The sequence below is a fragment of the Giraffa tippelskirchi genome, chromosome 8 (assembly GCF_054371585.1).
Source record: "Giraffa tippelskirchi isolate mGirTip1 chromosome 8, T2T-mGirTip1v1.2.pri, whole genome shotgun sequence".
NCBI classification, from domain to species: domain Eukaryota; kingdom Metazoa; phylum Chordata; class Mammalia; order Artiodactyla; family Giraffidae; genus Giraffa; species Giraffa tippelskirchi.
Genome location: NC_137282.1, coordinates 140477709 through 140500654, shown reverse-complemented (window position 1 = coordinate 140500654; position 22946 = coordinate 140477709). Strand labels below are relative to the sequence as shown.

Here is a 22946-nt window from a genome sequence, read left to right as displayed (position 1 = left end):
CTCTCAGTTTGCGTTGTCCCCTCGGTAGGCACTCTGCAGGGACCGCACAATTTCTGCCCAGGCCTCAGACTTGTGAACCACAGTGAGGCTGAGTGTGTGCCTGTGCTATTTCTTTCTTGAAGGCCTCAGGCAGGGCTATACAGCCTTATAGAAAGAAATGGTTCACCAGGAAAACTACACAGAGGCTGGACACTTTTATTTGCAGGTTCTCTTTAATGCATCTCTCACTTTTGTTATCTCTCTCATTTTTTTTGCTACATTTGTGTATCATAAAAATATCCTTGTCTTCCTACCTCCAATGAAACTGAAGCAAATATATTAACAAATTATGCAGTCTGCAGTTAAAATGGTAACTTTGAAGATTCTTTCATTCTCCAAACAGCCTGGGAGAGAGAGAGTGTGTGTATGTGTATTAGGTTTGCTAAGGCTGCCATGATAAAGTACCACAGACTGGGTGGTTTGAACAACAGTAAAGCATGCACATACTTAGGGGCACAGTGAGATGAATTTTTACATCTGTGTGTGCCATGCACCCCTCACCCAGGTCAAGAGGCAGCCCTCCTAGCTTCCTCAGACCCCTCTGGTCAACACCCCCTCCCAAGGCAACCACTTGTCTGCTATCATGTTTTCTGATTATTTTTTCTTGTTCTCGCCCTTCATTTCTCCCTGATTTTTTTAAACTGGCTCCATTGTCTCTATGGACAATGTGTTGGGATCCCCTGGCGACATTAAGCATGGATTCCTGGGCCACGTCCAAGTTTCTGATTCACTGGCCCTGGGGTGGATGTGCAGCAGCCTGTACCCCTGGGCTCCCTGGGGAGGCTGGTGCTGTGGTACCCCATTACAACTGTGTGTTATAAGCCCTGGTGTTGTAACTCTGGTCTGTTTACCCAGGCACCTGGAGATGAAAACTACTTGGGTTGTTTTCATAAGGGTACTGTTAAAAACCATGCTGCCATGCACAACCTTTTGCAGATGTCATTTTGAACGTGCGAGATACGGCTATACAACAAATTCCCAGAAGTGGAATTGCCGTATCCAAAGGCTGATGGTTTGTAATCTCAGTGGAAATTTTCAAATCACCTTTCCAAAGAGGTGGTCCATTTCGCATCCCACTGTAGGGTGAAAGCCTGGTTTCCCATAGCCTCAGCAAGAGTGAGTGACCAACTTTGGATTTATGCAAGTCTGACAGGGGTGGATGGTCTCTCATTGTATCTGTAGTTCGTTTCTCTTCTCAGTGAGGTTGAGCATCCTTTTAAATGTAAAAGGGCCATCTGTGTTTTTTTCCTCTGTGAATTGTCTATTCAAATCCTTTGCCCATTCTTATGTTAGGTTTGTTATCTTTTCATCCTCAAGTATGACCAACCTAGACAGCATATTAAAAAGTAGAGATATTACTTTGTCAACAAAGGTCCGTCTAGTCAAGGCTATGGTTTTTCCAGTGGTCATGTATGGATGTGAGAGTTGGACTATAAAGAAAGCTGAGCACCAAAGAATTGATGCTTTTGAAATGTGGTGTTGGAGAAGACTGTTGAGAGTCCCTTGGACTGCAAGGAGATCCAATCAGTCCATCCTAAAGGAGATCGGTCCTGGGTGTTCATTGGAAGGACTGATGTTGAAGCTGAAACTCCCAATACTTTGGCCACCTGATGCAAAGAGCTGACTCACTGGAAAAGACCCTGATGCTGGGAAAGACTGAGGGCAGGAGAAGGGGACGACAGAGAATGAGATGGTTGGATGGCATCACCGACTCGATGGGCATGGGTTTGGGTGGACTCCGGGAGTTGGTGGTGTACAGGGATGCCTGGCGTGCTGCAGTTCATGGGGTCACAAAAAGTCGGACATGACTGAGTGACTGAACTAACATCCTCAAGTTCTAGGAGCTCTTTTTGCATTAGGAGATCAACCTTTGTTTCTAATCCGAATTATAAATATTTTCCCCTCAGACATCATTTGCGTCTTGATTTTGCTTTTGGTGTTTCTTCATGCCAGAGTTCTGGATTTATTTATTGTGTAGAAGATTCAGAATAATGGGGAAACAGTTGGCCACAAGCACAGAAACCAATAGAAAGTAACTCATAAATCCAGGTTTGCCAGGGTGAGGAAGGAAGCTGGGAGCAAAAGAGGCATCCAGGTTGTACAGTGGTGTTCTTTGAAGCACCAGGTTTCAGGACAAAGGCAGAACCCTCTCTGGCAAGTACCCGGACTTTAAGGGAATGTAAAGAGCGGATGGGGCATCAGCTGTAGGTGGCCACTGGCCAGCTCAGGTCCCTGGGAGGAGGTCAGACACTGCCAGCTGTATCCAGACAAGACGGGACTTGTGGAGGCAGGCTGGAGAAGCTGCTTCCAGCTGACACCAGGGGAAACGGGAAAATGTCTGTTAGTCATAGGAAGCAAACAAAACAGGAGGTGAGAGGGTGCTCCCGCAAGGGCCGGCTCCACCCGAGGGTGTCAGGACGGCCAGGCTCTCATTGATCATGCGATCCTCTTTTTAAACTGTTGTTGTTGTTCAGTCGCTAAGTCATATCCAGCTCTTTGTGACCCCATGGGCAGCAGCACGCCAGGCTTCCCTATCCTTCACTTTTAAACTGTGATCAGAGATAAAGCGAGTGCCACTTTTGACAGGAGACAGGATGAGTCACTCATAGAGCGAGCGTCATTATTGAAGGTTATTCTTCCGGGCTGAGGTTAACCCCTCCAGGGGACATACTGACCTTCTCCATCGTGGTGCACAGGAGGAGGACTTGGAATATGGGTGTTGGGAGGCGTCAGGAGGCATCTGGGCTGGGGATTGTAAATCGGTGGCCTGTGGTCAGAGCTGGCTTGTATGTGTATTTTCTTTGGCCAGTTTGGTAATTGGCCCATAAAGTGTTTTTACAATTTTGGAATTAGTCACCAGCATTTTAAAATCAGATGATTTCACATAGGGCTCTCTCTCTGCTTTTGAAATATAGGGCTGCACCCCTCCAGTGGCCTTCGCCCTCCTTCCTTCACCCCCTTGGGGCAGACGCTCCGCACTTCACCACAATCGCCACTCCTCTCTAGTGTGTGCCCAACACCGAGACTGCCTGGCAGCCACCGCGTGTCCCAGTCTGAATTGTTGTTTTTCTTCTAGTAAGGTTCAAAGGGATGTCACTCTTTTCTTAAACTTGTTGCTGAAAGTGGAAATGTGAAAGACAGACCAAAAGGGCCCTACAGCTAAGGAGAAATGGTGGGGAGCATCTGTGCTACTGAGGACTGTTAGTGCAGCAGACTCTGTGTTGAAAGGACTTACCTGAAGACGCCTGGACCACTGCTCATTGCATTCCCTGCCTGGTCTCTACAGGTGTTTTGCTGTGACTCTGGGTTGGAGTCACCTCTCTGGTCTAAGAGCTCAGATGTGCCAAAACACACTCTTCTTAAAAATCACAGCAGCTCAGGAGCTTCCCTGGTGGTCCAGTGGCTAAGACTCTGCACTTCCAGTGTAAGAAGTGTGGGTTAGATCCCTGGTCGGGGAAGTAAGGTCCCACACACCATGCAGTACAGCCAAGAAAGGTTTTTTTTTCCCCTTCTAAAAAGGGACCTATTGGCTATACCCCAATACAAAATAAAAACTTAAAAAAAAAAAAGGACCTAAACTTTAAAAAAAAAGATCGCAGTAGCTCACTGCCAGACTGTTGCCATTCTTTTCTGAGAGCTCATACAAGGCAGGGGTGCTGCTTAAAGGGTGAGTGCTCTAACATGGGGAGAGAGAGGATTTTTTAAGAATTCATTAGCCACCAAACATTTAAAAAGAAAAAAAATCCATTTGTTTATAACCTCCTGGAAAAACACAGGTTTCTGACCTCCATGGCTCCGTGGTGAGCAGAAGGCGCCAAACCAGTCCCCTTTCCTGCTCTGATCAAGGGCAGGAGGGTAGCAGATAAGGGGAGAGCAGTGGAGATGCTCGTTTGAGTGTGATGCTCCTTGCTCTGTGGTAGGAGAAAGAAGTCCAAGGATCAGCTTCTCACTTGTCAGGGTGTGGGGTCAGAGCTGGGGTCGTGTAGGGGGGGGGTTCGGTTGACCCGAGGTGGCTTCAGTGGCCGGGCCGGGCTGTGGGACACTGGGAGGCCTGAGAAATGACCCTGTCCCTTAACCCTGTGAGGCCTGCTTCTTCATCCACTCTGCTTCCCCATCGATGGGGACAAGGACCAAACAAGACAGCGTGTTGACGCATTCTGAAACCGTGGGTGCTACCAGAGGGCAGATTCCAGAGGGAACTTGAGAACCATTCCGCACGGCCAGCCCACCAGCTGGTCCTCGTGAGCCCATTGCCCACATCTCTCTGAATTTGTCTTCTCAAACATCACGCTGCCACCCTCCCAAGTGCAGGGCACCCCTGCACCCCACCCTGGGCTCCCGAGGGCACCTCCTGACCGCTCTCCCGGCTCTATTCCAGCCCACTCACCTGTCCATTTGACAGGAAGAGTGATCTTTACAAAAGGTGTCTGTGACTCAGTGCTCCAGAACCTTCCCTTGCCTTTGGATGCTTGTCCTGACACGACCTGTCAGGGGTGGGGGGTGGGGCGTGGCATGGCCTGCTCACCTCTGCTCTCCAGGTCACCCAGTCCTCTGCCCACCAGGATCTTCCCCAGTCGCCTCTACCCAGACCACTCTGCCTTGACCTGCTCTCTGACCAGCACACCTCAGTGACCCCTCCTCCCCAGGGCCCTGCCCTCCTCATTTCCTGCCCAGGTCACAGCACTCATCACACCTGGCCACTGTTTGTTTTTTTTTTTTTTGTAGTGAAATACACTTATCATGAGATGTATGATCTTACCTGTTTCTGAGTGTCCAGTTCGGTGGTAGTAAGTACACTCACACTGTTGGCGTAACCTCCAGAACACTTCATCCTGCAAAACTGAAACCACATCCATGAAGCAGCGGCTCCCCCATCCCTCTCCTGCCCCAGTCCCTGGCAACCACTATTCTCATTGTCTCTCTGAATTTTTCTCCCCTGGGACCCTCTGGTAATGAAATCATGCAGTATTTGTCTTCTAGTGACTTGACTTATTTCACTTAGCATGATGCCCTCAAGGTTCTGTGTAGCATGTGACAGGTTTTCCTTCTTTTTTCAGGCTGAATAGTGCTCTGTTGTATGCATAGACCATGTATTTTGTTCTTCCATTCATCTGTGGATAGACACTTGGGTTCTTTCTACCTTTGGCTTTTGTGATGTGTCTTGTGAACATGAGGTTTACAGATATTTCATCAAGATCCTGCTTCCAGTTCTTTTTCTTCTGTATCCAGAAGTGGAATTGCTGGATCATCTGGTAGTTCTATTTTTAATTTTCTAAGGAATCACCATACTGTTTCTGATAGTGACTACACCATTTTACATTCTCAAAACAATGCACAAATGTGGTTCTAATTCGTCCACACCCTCACCAACACTTACTCTTTTTTTCTTTTTTCCTAAATTGTGGCCATTCTAATGGGTTTGAGGTGGTACCTTATTGTGGTTTTGATTTGCATTTCCCTAATAGGAAAAGGAGTACGTCAAGGCTGTATATTGTCACCCTGCTTATTTAACTTATATGCAGAGTACATCATGAGAAACGCTGGGCTGGAAGAAACACAAGCTGGAATCAAGATTGCCGGGAGGACAATAACCTCAGATATGCAGATGACACCACTCTTATGGCAGAAAGTGAAGAAGAACTAAAGAGCCTCTTGATGAAAGTGAAAGAGGAGAGTGAAAAAGTTGGCTTAAAGCTCAACATTCAGAAAACTAAGATCATGGCATCTGGTCCCATCACTCCATGGGAAATAGATGGGGAAACAGTGGAAACAGTGTCAGACTTAATTTTTTTGGGCTCCAAGATCACTGCAGATGGTGACTGCAGCCATGAAATTAAAAGACGCTTACTCCTTGGAAGGAAGGTTATGGCCAACCTAGATAGCATATTTAAAAGCAGAGACATTACTTTGCCAACAAAAGTCCGTCTAGTCAAGGCTATGGTTTTTCCAGTGGTCATGTATGAATGTGAGAGTTGGATGGTGAAGAAAGCTGAGCGCCGCAGAATTGATGCTTTTGAACTGTGGTGTTGGAGAAGACTCTTGAGAGTCCCTTGGACTGCAAGGAGATCCAATCAATCCATCCTAAAGGAGATCAATCCTGGGTGTTCATTGGAAGGACTGATGTTGAAGCTGAAACTCCAATACTTTGGCCACCTCATGCGAAGAGTTGACTCATTGGAAAAAACCCTAATGCTGAGTGGGATTGGGGGCAGGAGGAGAAGGGGATGACAGAGGATGAGATGGTTGGATGGCATCACCAACTCGATGGACATGGGTTTGGGTAGACTCCGGGAGTTGGTGATAGAGAAGCCTGGCATGCTGCAATTCATGGGGTTGCAAAGAGTCGGACACAACTGAGCGACTGAACTGAACTGAATGATAGTGATGTTGAGGATCTCTTCATATACCGGTTGACCATTTGTATGTCCTCTTTGGAAGAATGTCTATTCAGGTCCTTTGCCCATTTAAAAAAAACAAACAAACTTCTTTTCCATTATGATTTATTGCAGGAGATTAAATATGGTTCCCTGAGCTATACAGTAGGGCCTTGTTGACCTAGTTTATGTTTAGTGGTTTATATCTGCTAATCCAAACTCCTGCTTTATCTGTACTCCCCCTCCCCCCACTTCTTTCCCCTTTGGTAAGTATAAGTTCTCTATGTCTGTGAGTCTGTTTCTGTTTTATAGATAAGTTCAGTTGTGTCATATTTTGGATTCCACATATAAGTAATATCATGTGATTGTCTTTCTCTGACTTACTTCACTTAGTATATAATCTCTAGGTCCATCCTTGTTGCTGCAAGTCTTTGCCCATTTTTCAATCTAGTTGTTTTGTTTGTTTGTTTTGTTTTTGTTGTTGGCCTCTGGTTTTGGGTATAGAGAATTTGGAGTGTAGCTGCTAAGCTGCAAGAGGGCAGGGCCGTGCCCACCTCATTCCCTGCCATGCCCCAGTGTCCAGCGTGGAGCCCTGCATGTGGTTTATCGGTGGATGATCAAATACGCATGGAGCTCTTATCAGCAAAGGAGTAAAAAAATGTTACTCCACGGATCTGTTCTTGTTTCAAGAAGGGTTTAAGGCTCTAGTCACATCTCTTTGGAAGTACAGTGAATGGGGTGATGAATGGAAGTAATTTGAAGAGGCTTTAAGATGGATAATCCAAAGTCTTGACATTTTTTTTTTTAAATTTGTTTACTTTATTCTTGGCTGCACTGGGTCTTTGTTGCTGTGCGGGCTTTCTCTAGTTGTGGCAGTCAGCGGTTACTCTTCACTGCGGTCTGAGGGCTTGGCAGTTGCCACTCGAATGCTCTGGAGCACTGGCTCAGTAGTTGTGGCTCACGGTCTTAGTTGCTCCACAACACGTGGGATCCTCCCCAACCAGTGATCAACCGGTGTCCCCTGCATTGCAAGGTGGATTCTTAACCACTGGACCACCAGGGAAGCCCTTGACATGTGTTATCAACTACTTTGGGGCCATGCTTTTTTGGTTGAGTCCCATTTTGCCTAATAAGGCTGGTCTTGATGGTGAAACTTTGCATGTATTATTTTATAGTTTCAAAATATGCTGCCATCTGGTTAGTGGCATCCCACTCCAGTACTCTTGCCTGGAAAATCCCATGGATGGAGGAGCCTGGTAGGCTGCAGTCCATGGGGTCGCTAAGAGTCCGACACGACTGAGCGACTTCACTTTCACTTTTCCCTTTCATGCACTGGAGAAGGAAATGGCAACCCACTCCAGTGTTCTTGCCTGGAGAATCCCAGGGATGGGGGACCCTGGTGGGCTGCCGTCTATGGGGTCACACAGAGTTGGACACGACTGAAGCGACTTAGCAGCAGCAGCAGCAGCAGGTTAGTCTCCGTTGATCCTCCATTACGAAGGCTGGGAGAGGGTGATGCTGGCCTGGCAATGGAAGGGCAGAAGCACAGGCTGACCCACACGCCCACCTCTTCCCTTCCTCCTGTGCCTCCTCCGTCCTAGGTCCCGGGGGTCTGACAGGTCTCGGCCACCGATGGCCCTCCTCCCTCCCTGTTTCCTCTTGCACTTTACTTCCTGTCCTCCTAGTTCCTTACCTGCCTCACCAGCGTCTGCCTCCAGGCCCAACGCTTATGCAGCACTGCTGCCAGAGTAAACTGTCTGAAACCCAATTTCTTCGTTTTCCTGTTGAGTTTGAATTCTTCGATGTTTCCACGTTGCCTTCAGGATCATGTCCACACCCTTTTATGTAGTACCCTGGGCTCCATCAGCAGTGTGTCCTCGTTCCCTGCATCCTTATTAGCAGATGCTCCTCTGCCCAGGATGCTCCACTGCCCCCCACCTGCCTACCCCTGCTTGTTCTCGAGTTTCTACATCATCCCATTTATCCTGACAGGCTCCTCCGCCTCCCCCGCCCCAGCTGGAGTCTCCCTCACCTGCCTGGGCTCCCTGTGTGGCTGTGTTTACCTCTTGGTACCACGTGGCCATCTGCCTGTCTGTAGGTCTTTGTACACTTATTTGTCAGTCTCCCTGCTGATCTGTGCTCTCCGAAGCTGAGGCAGCGTCTTTTGTCTCCATGTTTCAGCAGTCAGCCCAGTGGCTCTCACGGAGTAGGGTGTTTGAGGAAGCGAGCAGGGAGAGGACAAAGGAAAGCTGGTCTGATCTCAAAGTTCATGTCTTCCCGCCCCGTCCCCAGCCCACTCCCCCCCCCCCCCCCGCACCAGTGCGTGCTCCCGGTCCAGGCTGGCGGGGTCCTGGGTTGGCTCCCAGAGTGACCCAGTCAGCTCTGCTTGGCTCTGTGGCCAGCCTGAAACTCACTCACCCTGGCCTACCTTCTGGTAAATGCATCCCAGCAAAGAGAGATGACTCATGTGTGTGTGACTCAGTGCGAAGGCAGCACAGCTGCAGAGGTGGCCAGTGTGTCTGCCTGGGGGAGGGCGGGCCACGGAGCACCAGGGATCCAGGCCTGGGACCTGAACTCTTGCGGGCCTGCCAACTGGACCGGAGGCAGGAGCCTTCTCTGTCTGTGGAGGGAGTGGTTGCACTAGCAGAGCTTTGCAAGACTTAAGATATCTGGGATTGCATCTCATTTATCACTGCTGAATACTATTTGTAATAACTTTAGTGCATGCTTATAGGCACTAGTAAGCATCTTACATACAGATTATCTCATTTAATCCTCACAATAACCCAAAACAACAACAAAAATAATAGCAGATACATGTACAGCACTTCCTGTACACCAGATACTATTCTAAGTAAGCACTTTGCATTTTTGAAGTCACCTAATTCTCAAAAAAAACCCCGTAGTACAAGAATTCCATTATCCTCAATTTATAGATGAGGAATCTGAGGCCCAGAAAGGTCACACATAGAGGTGCCCCAGAGTTACATAGGGAAGAAATGACCTTTTCTTTATCCATTTGTCTGTGGACGGACACTTAGGTTTGCTTCCATGTCTTGGCTTTTGTAAAATAGTGCTGCTGTGAACATTGGGGTACATGTATCTTTTCAAATTATAGTTTTCCTCTTTTTTTTTTCTGGATAAAGATGTTTTATATATATATATATATACAGTGGAATATTACTCAGCCGTAAAAAAGAATGAAACAGTGCGGTTTGTAGCAACATGAATGGACCTAGAGATGATCATACTGAGTGAGGTAAATCAGACAATGACCAGTATTATATGATGTCACTCATATGTGGAATCTAAAAGAATAATATGAATAAATCTATTTACAAAACTGACAGACATGAAAAACAAGCTTATGGTTACCAAAGGGGAAGGTAGGGGGAGGGATAAGTTAGGGTTGACAGATGGGATTAACAGATGCACAATACTATATATAAAGTAGACAAGCAACAAGGAATTACATATAGCACAGGGAACCGTATTCAATGTCTGTGATAACCAATACTGGAACATAATCAGAAAAAATTACACATAACTGAATCACTCTGCTGTATAGCTATAACCAAAACAATATTATAAATCAACTATACTTCAAATTTTTTTTTTAAGAGGGAGGAGTGGGTTTCCTGGTGGCCTAGAGGTTAGGACTCCGGGCTTTCGCTGCCGTCGCCTGGGGTCAGGAACTGAGATCCTGTAAGCCAAACAGTATGGCGAAAAACAAAAAAGAGGGAGGAGATAAACGACAGTTTTGATACGAGCTCAGGTTTTGGAGCCCACAGTTTAACCCCACCCTGTGCTTCCTCAATGCAGTCTAGACTCTGCAGTCCCATTTTTACAGAGGAGGCGATTATGGCTCAGAGAGCTTGGTCACTTTTCTGTAGTCACACAGCCAGGGAGTGATGGAAGCTGGTGGTCTCCAACCCCTAGCTGCAGCCACCGAGCTCTCCTGCCCAAATCAGGGCATGCTATGGACTGGCTTCTCCTTACCCCTTTCCACTGGTGCCCCCCGGGGGCCAAGTCCAGTGGGTGGGTGGGTTCTCCGGAATAAACTCTTTTCTTCTCAGTCTGGGGTCACAGCCAAAGGGAAGCCCTTGATGGCACATTCCGCTCCGATCTTCCTTGAGTTGTGGGTCGCAGAGCACTTCCTCCGCCAGGGGTGCTGACTTGGCTCTCCTTGCCTCCGCAGATGGCGAGACGGCACACTACCACTACGGCCCGAAAGACCTGCTCACTGTCTTGTTCTACATCTTCATCGCCATCATCCTGCACGCCGTGGTGCAGGAGTACATACTAGACGTGAGTGCCGGGTCTGGGCTCAGAGGTGGGAAGCTGGGGGGCCGCATGGGTGGAGCGGCCGCAGCTGGGAGGCCTCCATCCACCTTTCGCAGGCTGTGGCTGGCCTTGGGGGACTGACCTCCCACACCACACTGTGGTCTCCCTCCCCCTCACCGCTTCCTAGAAGCGGCGTTTATTCACGGGAGGGAGCTGGCTGAAGTGTGCCGACATGGCGTCCTCGGGGCTTACACGGCACGGGTGGTGGACGTTGCCTTTACATCTTGGCCAAAGACATCCACCTCGCTGCTTTCTCAGAGTGCTTGCCTTCAACTAAACACTGTATGCACACACAACACTCACACGAAATAGCTTCAGCCCCTTTGTGGGGAGAGCGTAGGCGTTTGAAACCTGCCCGTTACCCATACACTTACATATTAACACACAGGCCCCTCTCTGTTCTTTAGAAAATCAGCAAACGGCTTCATCTCTCCAAAGTCAAGCACAGCAAGTTCAATGAATCTGGGCAGCTGGTTGTCTTTCATCTCAGCTCGGTGATCTGGTGCTTCTACGTGGTGGTGACGGTGAGTGGTCCTCGTGACTGCTGATGGCTGGGGCCCGGGCAGCCATGGTATCGCGGTGGAAGAGGAGTCAGTGGTTTAGGAGCTGTGTGGATCTGGGGAGCATCATCTGGTCCAAAAGAAAACACTGCTTATAGCTGGGAGGTGATGTCACGGTGATGACAGCGTGCAGCTCCATAGTTCCGCGTGCCCTCCCAGGGCCCACACACGGTGCTGTCCCTTGAGCTCAGGTTTATGTTCATCCTGGCACCTGTCTCATGGATTGAAGAAATCCAAGCTCAGGTTTTGCAGTGGTCCTGCGGTCATGTGGTTCCTCAGTGGACAGGACTTGAGGCTCTGCTTCTGTTTCATTGATCGGCCTCCCAGGGCATGGCCAGCCCCGCCCGCCCTGTGTGCACATCAGGCCCCTGAAAGTCAGCACCGCCCCCAACGAATGCCTGGAGGACCAGACAGCTGACCTGCCTCCCCTCTTTGCACGATACGACTCTTACCTCAAGCAACCTTTGATACAGCAAAATTCCTTTGTACAGCAGAATGTGGACAGTCCTTTGAGGTTCTCTGAGAAGCCGGTCATGCTAGGAAGTTTTTAATTCCCCAGCCGCATCCTGGATCGCCTCTTGTCTGTAACCAGGTCTCTTCCTCAGGAGCTAGAATCGTCCTGTGAGAAATCCAGGGCAGGGGCTTGGAAAATTCCACAACCTTGTGATCTTTTAGGAGCTTCTTTCCCTGCCTCCCCTGATGCCTCACCCCGCTTCCTCTTCCTTAGCGACAGTGACCCGCTGTCCCATCCTCAGGACCCCGTTGTCTCTGGTCTGAACCCTGGACCCGTGTTTTCAAAGCAGGACTCAGCGTGTCCTTCAGCATGTTGCCTGTATTTCCATCACAACACTAGGAATTTGAAACTGGGACCCTGGGCCTCTGTGCTGCACAGCAGGCCCTGGGGCCGACTTCCGGTGTGGTCTGTGTGAGCAGCGCCCCCCTGCTGTTGTGCAGCACAGGTGCAGCCCCAGGAAGTGTACACACCGTTGGGCTCAGACCTCTCCCTGCTGCTGGGTGTTTGGGTCCCGCGGCCTCTGGAGACCCCAAGCTGCCTTGAGGCAGAGCAACCCTGGGGTCCCTCAGACACCTCACTGCTCTTGCCTCATCTCTGAATCACTGTTGTTGCCCTTTCGGTCTCACCCCACCATCCACCCGAGCTGTGACCCAGCTACTTACCCAGGGGATTTCCCACCCCCTCCAGAGTGTGCAAGGCTCCATGCCAAGTCCCTGCTTCTCCTGGGCCTGTCAGCGAGGCTCGTTAGTCTGGAGCGGTTGCGCTTTCCTGGGTTCACTCCTAACAGGCTTTTACTGTGGTGACAGCCAGGCCTCCACTCAGTGTCTCCAGCTGGAGATAGACCAAGGGACCCTGGAAAGTTCCAATGACCCTGGTCCTTATCCACCGTGTAGCTCTTAGCCCTCGCGTGCTCCCTCCACGCCGTTCCAAGTGAAAGTTACTGAAGGAGAGAGGGTCGTTATGTAAAAGGAGTAAAAACAGCTAGGTGTTTAAAATTGTATGTTTCTGTTATGATGAACTTTTACTCAATTCATCTCTTTCGCTGTCCACTCAGTTCATCAGCAGGTCCCCTGCCTCCACCAGAACGTGGAGGGCCTGTCCCCTGCTTTCTGCCTGCATCTCTGCCCCCAGGCCGGTGGGTCTCTACAGGGGACACTTGACAATATGCTACTGGCATCTAGTGGGTCGAGGCCAGCGATGAGCTGAGGCTGTTTCCACTCCTGTATCCATCCATCCACCCCTATCCATTGTCTGCCCAGCAGACAGATCTTCATAGAATGTAAACCGAGTCATGCACCCCCTGCTTTCAAAGCCGCTGTCCCACTTGTGGGGAGATTGTCCTTTTTCCTGAGCTCTGGGCCGGCCTTATCCATCTCTTCTCACTCGCCCCAGCCCCCACTGTTCCTCTAACTCTCCTGGCCTTCCTGCCTCCTGGGCTTCGCAGGCAGCGCTCCATCCCCTGACATCTCATGCCTTCCAACTCTCCACCTAAATGTCACCTCCGCAGAGAACTCCCCTCCTCTTGTATCTGCTGCACTCTGCCCTTGACTCTGGTGTTTTCTTGTTAACGGGCCTTCTCTGCTGCCTGCTTCTGCCTAGCACTGCTCCCAGCATTGTGCTCACAGCTGGCCCCTGAGTTCAGTTCCAGCATGTACAGCATGTACAGAGTGCGCTCTCAATATTGTTGTGAGAGGGAATAAACTGCAAATGCATCTTCTTGTTCCAGCTTTCAGCAGTTTTTAAAGTAATCAATCACTTGTTTTTATGAATTCACAGGTGATCTTTTTTTTTTAAACATGAGCTATACATAAAAGTTTAAAAAAAAAAGTAAAAATTGACCCTAAACCCCTCCCCCACAAAATAACCGGTTTTATCTTGGCATTGGATTCAGATTTCTTTCTGCATTGATGTAGGCAGGATGATGGGGTTGTGGATGGGCCAGCTGATCATTTAATAAGAATGTCAACCTCCTGCCTTTAATCTAGCCCAACTACTGTTCATCGTTCAGGGGAAAGAAACAGAACTCTACTGTGGAAATCAGGCTGGGTGGGCTCCTGGTCCCCCTGCCTGGCTTCCTAGGGATGCCTCCCTTCCTAGTGTAGACCTGCAGCTCGGCGCTCAGCAGGAGCCTTGCCCAGGAGCACCTTCGGGGCAGGTGTGCGGGTCAGGGCCACCACCGCCTGACAGACAGACTGCCTGGAGCAGAACCTCCACAGTGGTGTTCCTGAAGGACCCGTGGGTCCAGGGAGCAGCTGGCCGTATCAGGACTGGATTTCTTCTCTCCCACTGGTGCTTTCTGTCCATCCACCGAAAAGGGAAGCTGTGGGGGAGGGGAGGGAGTGTGTAGGCTCGGCGGGCCTCCTTGCTGCCTAGATGATGTGGAGAACCAGGAAGGAACAGAGGACCTCAAAGGCCCCCAGACAGCATGCCCCGCAGCAGGGGGATCTGGGGGCGGTGAGCCCACACTCGGTGTGCTGAGCTCCGAGGGTCCCGGCCTGGGCCTCCCTGGGCGGCTGCCTGGCCCGAGGTCTGGAAAAGACTGTTCTCAGAGCAGTGAGTCATTCTTCCTCCGGTTGCCCCATGCGCCTCCCTCCTGCCCTGCGCAGGCAGGCAGGCAGCATTGTTCTGACAGGGGCGTTCTGTCTGCCAGTTGGCTTCACAGTTCTGACTTCTTTGTCTCCTAAATGAAGAGCCAAGCCAGGAGGGTCCCTGTTTAATAATTTCCCAGGATTCTCTGGGCTTTAAATTTCTGTTAGTGCTGCTTTTCTTGGCCAGTCTTTTTTTTTTTCTTTTTTTCTTTTTTTTGGCACTAATTCTCCCACCTCCGTCCTCGAAGGACCGTTTTCCTCTTCAAATATACATTGGTGCTTCTTCCAGGAAGGAACGTCCTGCCTGCTCTGGTTTCCTGGAAGGGAGGGTGGAAAGCTGTGAACCCCTGTGCCCAGGCTTGGTGTCTGATGCAGGCAGCGAGGGGTGGCCTTAGTGCAGAAAAGCCCTCTCTTCACCCAGCTCGCCCCGGAGCCTCCCACCTCTGCCGGACTGTGAGGAGGAAGATGGAATGAGGCCGGAAGGGTTTGTGGGGCGACCATGACTGCCCTGGGCCTATGCCTGAGAGCACCAAATCAATTGGGAAGCTGTGTTAATGAGGCCCTGGTCGTGGGTTTGGGGCCATGGGCCATACCTGAAATGTCCTCAGGTGTTTAGTGATTCAAGTGCGGGTAGACTGGCCCTCCTGTGGAAATAAGAATGAGGCTGCTGTAGCCACCTGGAGGTTCCTCTGTGAACCACTGGGCCTCGTCCCCCAGCACAGCCTGGTCCTTTGTCCTGGTGGGAACATCTGAAACTCTCGGCCTCCTCACCAAAGCCACTAGCTCGGTTTCTTTCTGATGGACCGGGCGACCAGGCCTGGGGTGCCGGGACCAGGAGGCTGGGGGTGCAGCTCAGATTTCAGTTGTACTGCTGAGAAACCACCTTGTTTCTGGGGCACCTCCGTTTCCCTGTCTCTAAAAGGAGGTCAGCGTGCCGTCGCCTCCTCGGTCCTCTTTGAACGTCCTGTCGGCCTCCTCCCTCATGGTGGGTTGTTTCCTTGTGTTTTGTAATCCTGGATATTATAAAGTCATCTTTAGCAAGACTTTGCATGTCAGAACCCTGTATGTCTTTGGACAAGAGTATGTCCCAGTGGTCTCACTGGCCACAATACCGCCAATGCTGAGTTCTTAGGTGAGGACTTCTGGACACACAGGTGATGTCCATGTGCACTCCAAACCCACGTGAAAGTGAGTCTGAGGTTACAGATGTTCAGGAGGTCATATTTTTTTGTTTCCATACTGGGCTGAGGGTGAGCAGACATCGACCTCTTCTCCCTCTGTTCTTTGTCAGATCCTTTCTAGTCTCCTCTTCCTCTGGGGTAGTAGCCCTTTGAGGGTCTTCCTGTCCCCATGTGGGTACCTATGCCCTGGTCCCACAGCCTCAGCCCCCTGCTCTGCCCTCCTGGGCCCTAGGGGTTTTGCCTTTCTTATTGTGAGCTCAGCTCTGCATCTGAAAGAACATTTGTTAGATTTCATGCAGCATGTCCAGGTGTTTTGTGATCAGAGGGTTTTCAGGTTGTCTCCCCCTTACTCTGTAAGAGGCCCTGGGCTAGATGCTGGAGCTGTAAAGAAGGGCTAGAAAAGAGCCAGGAAAAAAAACAGGGGGCCAGAAAAGAAGGCCTGTGGTGTCCTGGCGCCAGGACAGGGACTGTGCTGTGCGATGAGCGTCTCGGGACACCGCTGGGGAGGCCTGTGGGCTCCTGCCGTTCTTTTTACTCACGGCATTGTGAAAAACCAGAGGAGGCTTTTCATTTTTCCAGTGGACGGTGATTCTGGAGTTGATCTGCTTATTCACCCTACAAACATTTCCTGAGTGCCTACATGCCAGGCATAATACTCGACACTGCCCCATAAACATAAACTGTCACATTTATTTCTAACAATAACTCTGAGAGGGTATTTTTATCCTCATTTTACAGACAAGCCAGCTGAAGCTCAGGGAGACAAACTTGCTTGGAGGACGCAGCCAGTCAGGGTCAGACCCGCAGTTAGACTCGAGTCTTCAGTCAGTCAGACCCCAGAGCAGGGCTCTTCCTCCTACATCACGACTCTTTTTTATAATAAAGAGACCGGCCAAGTGCCAGAGGGCCTCCGTGTTCACATTTCCTGTTGCCTCCTCGTTCTGGCATCTGGGGATGAGGTGTGTCCCTGACCCCTGACCCCCGGGCCTGCCCTGGGTCCCAGCTGGCCTCGCAGTCACGTCTCTAAACGCGGTCTCTTCTCGCCCATGACAGGAAGGATACTTAACAAACCCAAGGAGCCTCTGGGAAGACTACCCGCATGTGTACCTCCCGTGAGTATTGTCACGTTCAGTCCCCAGGGAGGAGCAGGCTGGGGCACCAGCTTCTCACCCCAGACTGGCCGGACAGGGCATGAAGACCAGATGCCCCCAAGCCTTTTGGGGCCAGTGTCGTGGAGGCCGGTGTGGGAGCTGCTTCCTCCCTGAGTGCTCGTGGGTGCTTCCTGCAGGAGCTTGGGTGCAGGGTCTCCGCCCGGCTGCTGTCAGGGAGCACTGCAGATGGCGGGGGTCCAGAGGGCTTATAAAACCCAGACAGTCCTTCCTTGCAGTTCTGGAGGCTGGCAGACCTAGCGTCTGCTGAGGCCGCTTCCTGCTTCACAGATGGCATCTTCCTCACGTGCAGAAGCGGAGAAAGGCCTCTATCACCAAGGCCCTAATCCCACTCGGGAGGGTCCACCCCTGTGCCCTCATCACCTCCCAGAGGCCCCACGTCCTGGTACCCTGTCACTTCAGGGTTAGGATTTCAAATGTGAATTTCAAGGGTAGGGGGCACAAGCATTGGGTCTGTACCAGGTTCCTAAACCGCCGGGGCACGGGGGAAGCAGAGCCACTGCCTGGAGCTCTGTGGGCTGCGCCTCCTGGCATTTGCTCACATCCACACCTGCGTCTCTCTGAGCAGCACCCTCCCCCCTACTGCTCCGGTGGGATACCAGGAGGGCAAAGCTGGGCCCGCATGCCCCTGAGACGACTCTCAGCCTCTCCTAAGACCCTTAGAACAGCAGCCCCGGAGACTTAGCGGAGTTAGATACATCCTCTGTGGCTAAGACCCCTGCCTTCCTTGGCACGTACCTGCTGCCCACCGCCTCCTCCCTGACAGGGCTCTGGAATCAGGCCCCTCCTTAGCCTTTCCTCCTCTGGACTGAAGACCCCCGTCCTCTGCTCTTTTCATCTTTCCTGTGCCTTTTCATGGGCTTCCCATGTCGCTCCACATGTGGAACACTGTCCCGGCCCAGGGGTCTAGTGCGTGCCAGCCACCCGCCCCCATCCCTGCAACCCAGCTCTCCCCGATCCGCCCCAACCCTCGCTCAGCCCAGCTCCTCACACCGCCTGCTCCTGCCCACCCTGGCAGGGGCTTCTCTCCATCCCTCTGGGTGACTGGCCCCCTTGTCTCCAGCTTCCAGGTGAAGTTCTTCTACCTGTGCCAGCTGGCCTACTGGCTGCACGCACTTCCTGAGCTCTACTTCCAGAAGGTACGGAAGGTGAGTACTCGCTGCCTCTCTCTGACACCACTTGTCCCCCTACCCTCCTGCTGTTCCTCCCTCTGGCCGCCCACACGTGGGGGGTGGAGATGGGGATGTGTTGAGTGACATGCTGAGCCAGTGCCTGTCAGAGTCTCCCTGACGTCCTCCAGGATTGTTGGGGGTGGCTGCCAGGTCAGCCTCTTCCTCCCAAAGAGGACATGCGACTTTGGGGGAAACCTGACTCATCTTCAGGGGAGCTGATGGAGAAGTCTTTGCCTTTTCCAGAGACTTTTTTTTTTAAACCTCCCTCTGACTTATTTCCAAAAGCCCTGTTCCCCGGTCCCTGTCTCTTCTTTTTCAACCCAGTCCCGCCCTCTGACCAATGAGTTACCTTTGGACTTTGTACAGCGTGGTGCACGGGTCTCTGGGGGGACCCCAGTCTGCCTGTATTAAAGCAGCATCGTTCTGCACCCCTCCTCCCTGCTCTGCAGCTCCCCCTGCACCTTCTTCCCTTGCTTCTGCATCTCAGGTTAGGGAGTCAGCACATGTACCGTTTGTGTCTCTTTTTTGCAGGAGGAGATCCCACGGCAGCTCCAGTACATCTGCCTGTACCTGGTCCACATAGCAGGCGCATACCTCTTAAAGTGAGTGGGACCCGCAGCGGGCCAGGTCTCCCTGCCTTTTTATGTTTGTGCCCCTCTCCACACCATCATTCAATCAGGAGGCATTGATCAGACACTTGCTTGTGTGCCAAGCACCACGCTGACACCTGGGAATACATAGATGGACAGTGGATGGTTCCTTTATGTTTACCGGATTTTTTCTCCGACGAGTAGGAGAGAAAACTACAAAGATAAGTGGGATGAACACTGTGCTACCACGTGGACCACCTGCCATGGGAACCCAGAGGAGTGACCGCCTCAACCCGAGACAGAGCTGGGAGGGATCTGAGGCGTGCAGCTCCTGACCCAGGGCGTTGCAGGTTGACGGCAGCCTGAGCGGGGCTCTCGCCCCGCGCGTCCAGGTGGGGGCGCTGCCAGAGCTCGTGGCCCTGGACTTCCCTTTGGTCCGCAGTCAAGTGTAGAGTAGGCACTGCCTGGCCGTCCCGAGGTCAGAAGCGTGGCCGTCACCCCGAGTGTGTCTGTAGTGAATAGAATCACCGCTGGGCAGGATGTGTCTTGGAGTTTTCTCAGGCTGGGATTTTTAGCTGGACAGGAGAGCAATTCGCTGTGTCACCTTGTCAGGTGCCCCAGGGGTCCCGGGCCTGGGGTCTCCTGGGTCCGCGCTGCAGGCCTCCTGTGAGAATGACCAAACAGGGCGACCCAGAGCCAGGTCCGCTCTCCTGTCCGAAGGCTGGGAGCCGCGTCCCTGCCTGGACAGGCCTCTGAGGGGCACAGGCCGTGTGGGGCCCGCTCTGCTCTTGTGCTGCATGCAGGGCAGGTCTGAGCAAGCCAGCCCACGGTCACCCAGCAGTGAGGCGAGGATGGGCCGAGGGTGCACAGGCAGGACCACTTGAAGGAAGGGAAGGAGCATCAGTCAGGAAAGAGTTTCCCGTGGTGGGCGGGGTACGGAGGTGGCCCTTGTGTGGTGGGAAGAGCTCTCTGAGGAGAGGACTTGGTGGGGGTGCGAGTGACAGAGTCAGGCAGGTGGAGACCTGGGCGGGGGGAGGCTGTGCAGGAGAGGGGACCCCAGGAGCAGGGCCTTGAGGTGGGAGCGGGGCTGGGAAGTGAGGCTTGAGATGGTCAAGGGCACGATCCCACTGGCCAGCCTCAGCTACATGGAGACACTGGGCCTCCTTCAGTCATTCTCTCGACCATCCTCAGGATCCAGAGAACTCGTGGTTTAAGAGGCCAGTTCACTCACACGTATTCTTACGTTGTGTTGAGTTTTGCTTTTTCGTGCGCCTCTTAGCCGTGAAGACCTGGATGACAAATCGGGCAGTGGGACTCCCTCCCACCAGTCCCCCCGTATTTCTACATGCGCAAAGCTCGGCTACTCGCTGTGAACACCTTTCCTGTGCTTGGCCCCGCCCCGGGCCAGGTGATGAATGCAGAGTGACGGGTGCTGTGAAGTCAGCCAGGTCCACGGTGGAAGCGGGCGGGGGCAGCGGGCCCAGTCAGGGCAGGTGAAAGGCCAGACTCGGTGTGGGGAGAGACTCTGGAAGGAGCAGAGCTGGATCGCGGGGTGAGGCAGGGCCCCGGGGTGATGGGTGTCTCAGACGGAGACTGTGAGGCTCGCCTGTGTTTCCGCAGCCTGAGCCGCCTGGGCCTCGTCCTGCTCCTGCTACAGTACTCGACCGAGTTCCTCTTCCACACGGCCCGGCTCTGCCACTTCGCGGATGAGAACAACGAGAAGCTGTGAGTGATGCTGGGTTGAGGCGGGGGGTGGGGGGGAGGTGGTGGTGGCGGTGGCGGTGGCGGTGGCGGTGGCGGTGGCGGTGGCGGTGGCGGTGGCGGGAGGGCCCCTCCCTGGCAGTAGGTGGAGCCCTGGGGTTATTTTTCCCTGGAGCATCTTATTCTGGACACCTCAGTCCTCAAGCACCCTCCCCGACCACCCTTGAACCCTCTTCCCTACTTGGGCCCCAAAGGCTGACACTCTTTCTGCACCTCCCCGCGGGCAGGTTCAACGCCTGGGCGGCTGTATTTGGAGTCACCCGCCTCTTCATCCTCACCCTCGCCGTGCTGGCCATCGGCTTCGGCCTTGCTCGCATGGAAAACCAGGCCTTTGACCCCGAGAAAGGGAATTTCAACACGTTACTCTGCAGGTGAGCTGGCCAAGAGCCTTGTGAACTCGGCCCAATTTCTGCTGGAGGTCAGGAGGGGGCAGACTACCAGGTCTCCCGCACCTTGATGTTTAGGGGGAATCTCAGACATCCGGCAGGGAGGGAAGAAGAGATGCCGGCCCCCTGCTTCTGTCTTTCCTGCCTGGCCCTAGTCCGTCAGTCTGCAGGCCAGGTCCCAATGCCAACAAGACTCCCCCGCCGGCCCACACCTCACGGTGGGTGCTGGGTTCGCAAACAGCCTGTCATTTGTCCGTCACAACCCCTTGTGGGCTCCTCACAGCGTGTCCTCCCAAGCGGCCAGGAGGGCAGCGAGGAGGCCACAGTCCTCATGACCCCCGGGATCTGGGGTGGGGGGATCAGAGATTTGTCCGGGTTGCTCGCTGGGTGAGAAGTCGCTCTTCTAGAATGATTTCTGCTGTATCGTACCTCAGTTCACTTGAACCCCCCCGATACAGAGCTTACATGCGCCGTGTTCTGGGCGTCGGGCCCCGGGCAGGCACGGGGTGGTGACACAGGAGCTGGAACCACATCTGTCACCTCCTCCCGGCCTCCCCCACCCCCACCCCACGCCTGGAGCTGAGCCCGGCACCGGCCACGTTCTTCCCGGCTGGCGGGCCGGGCGCTGCGGGGTCCTGGCCATGCCTCCGCCCGAGCCCACCTGGCCCTTCTCCCTGCAGGCTGTGCGTGCTGCTGCTGGTGTGTGCCGCGCAGGCCTGGCTCATGTGGCGCTTCATCCACTCGCAGCTGCGGCACTGGCGTGAGTACTGGAGCGAGCAGAGCGCCAAGCGCAGGGTGCCCACTGCCCCCAGGCTGGCAGCCAGGCTCATCAAGAGGGAGTCGGGTGAGTGTGGATCTGCGTGGGGCACATGGGCTCCCCCAGGACCCTGGACCAGACCTGCCACTCCTCCTCCCCGGGCCTGGGGCTCTCTGGCTCCTGCCGGGGTCTGACTGGCACGTGGCTGGGCCCAGACGGCTTGTCAGGGGGGTGGGGGCAGGCAGGTGAGGCGGGGGCCCTCGTGGCCACAGAGGGTAGGGTGGCGGTGGGGTGGGGAGCTCTGGCAGGAAGCATGCCCTTGGGGTGGCCTTGGGGACCCCATCAAGGGTGGCCACCTGCCCTCGTGTCCTCACCTGCCCTCTTGCTCTGCGTCTTGGCCTGGCTATCTCCCAGGATGCTGGCTCTGCCTCTCTCTTCAGGGGTGACCCGAGGTGACAGCGCTAGGGGCTGGCGGATGGGGGACACCCCCTTCTCCTCTGGCCCCTGCTGGGTCCTGGGGCGCTGCCAGCCCCGTGCTCTCCGTGCAGCCTGGGGGCCTGTCTGCGCCAGGCTCTGTCTTCTGAGTCACCGGCCTTTCTCCAGGTGTGGCCTGCTTGGCAGGGCTCGTGTGTGTTTGAACCAGACACGTGCGCAGCTGGGTGTGGAGTCAGGCCTGGCTGGGGACGGGGGCGGGTACGGGGCGAGGCTGCAGCCAAATGAGCCTCTGACTCTGAGCAAGGAGACGGGGGTGTTGCTGACAAGAAAAAGCACAGTTTTTTCTGGCAGAGGGAGCATCAGGCAAGAGGGTACGGCCTTGTCCCTGCAGCCTCTCCACCTCCTCCTGTCCGCCCAGTCAGCTTCCCCGAAGCTTTGCTGAAGCCGGCCAGTGCTCTGCAGGGGCCTGAGGGGAGCCGAGGACTCCAGAGGCCTTGGAGTGATTTCAGGGAGGGTCTGGGCTGGCCTCGGGCTGCTCCCAGGTGACCGTGTGGCACCCCAGCCCCTCCTGCTGAAGGACAGAGACTAGCCACCTTAGTGGGGAGCAGGAGCCCTGGAAGCGGCCTGCTAGTGTCCTTCGCCACGGGGGGCTGCAGCCTGAGTCCCCTCGGCTTGTCCCATGCAGAGCCACAGGGCTGCCCGGCCTCCCCCCGCCCCCCCCCCCGCCTCCCCCGACCTTCCTCTTCAGACGCAGCAGAAACACCATGTCCGTCTCCTTTCATTCCCAGGTTACCACGAAAATGGGGTGGTGAAAGCCGAGAATGGAACCTCCACACGGACTAAGAAACTGAAGTCTCCTTAAGGCCAAAGTGCTAAGAACAGGAATCCTCTCGTGGGGGCCAGCAGGGAGCCCCCCACACACACCCACCTTCCTGCTCCAGCCGCCCTGCCTCAAACAGCACAATCCCGTCTTCACACAGGGCCTTTTCCTCTTTCTCACGTCTCGGCTGTCTCCTCTTCTTCCTCCATGAACCGTTCTCAATAAAACCAAAAATCTCCCTCTCTCCCTTCCTCCA

General features: G+C 53.4%; 1 protein-coding gene across 11 annotated transcripts in view; it reads left to right on the top strand.

Annotated features, from left to right (window-relative positions):
- TRAM2 (translocation associated membrane protein 2) overlaps positions 1–22946 on the top strand; it is a 145101-nt gene extending 122155 nt beyond the window's left edge. For 10 of the 11 annotated variants that reach the window (XM_081517366.1, XM_081517371.1, XM_081517373.1 and 7 more), the window contains 9 exons: positions 10612–10721; positions 11165–11281; positions 16654–16712; positions 17833–17917; positions 18473–18543; positions 20152–20256; positions 20520–20663; positions 21359–21522; positions 22659–22946. In XM_081517366.1, the coding sequence (XP_081373492.1) occupies positions 10612–10721; positions 11165–11281; positions 16654–16712; positions 17833–17917; positions 18473–18543; positions 20152–20256; positions 20520–20663; positions 21359–21522; positions 22659–22732 (929 nt within the window). In that variant the 3' untranslated portion in view covers positions 22733–22946. Of the gene's footprint in view, positions 1–10611; positions 10722–11164; positions 11282–15977; positions 16186–16338; positions 16560–16653; positions 16713–17832; positions 17918–18472; positions 18544–20151; positions 20257–20519; positions 20664–21358; positions 21523–22658 lie in introns of those variants that run through there. The other variant, XM_081517367.1, reaches the window with a different exon arrangement.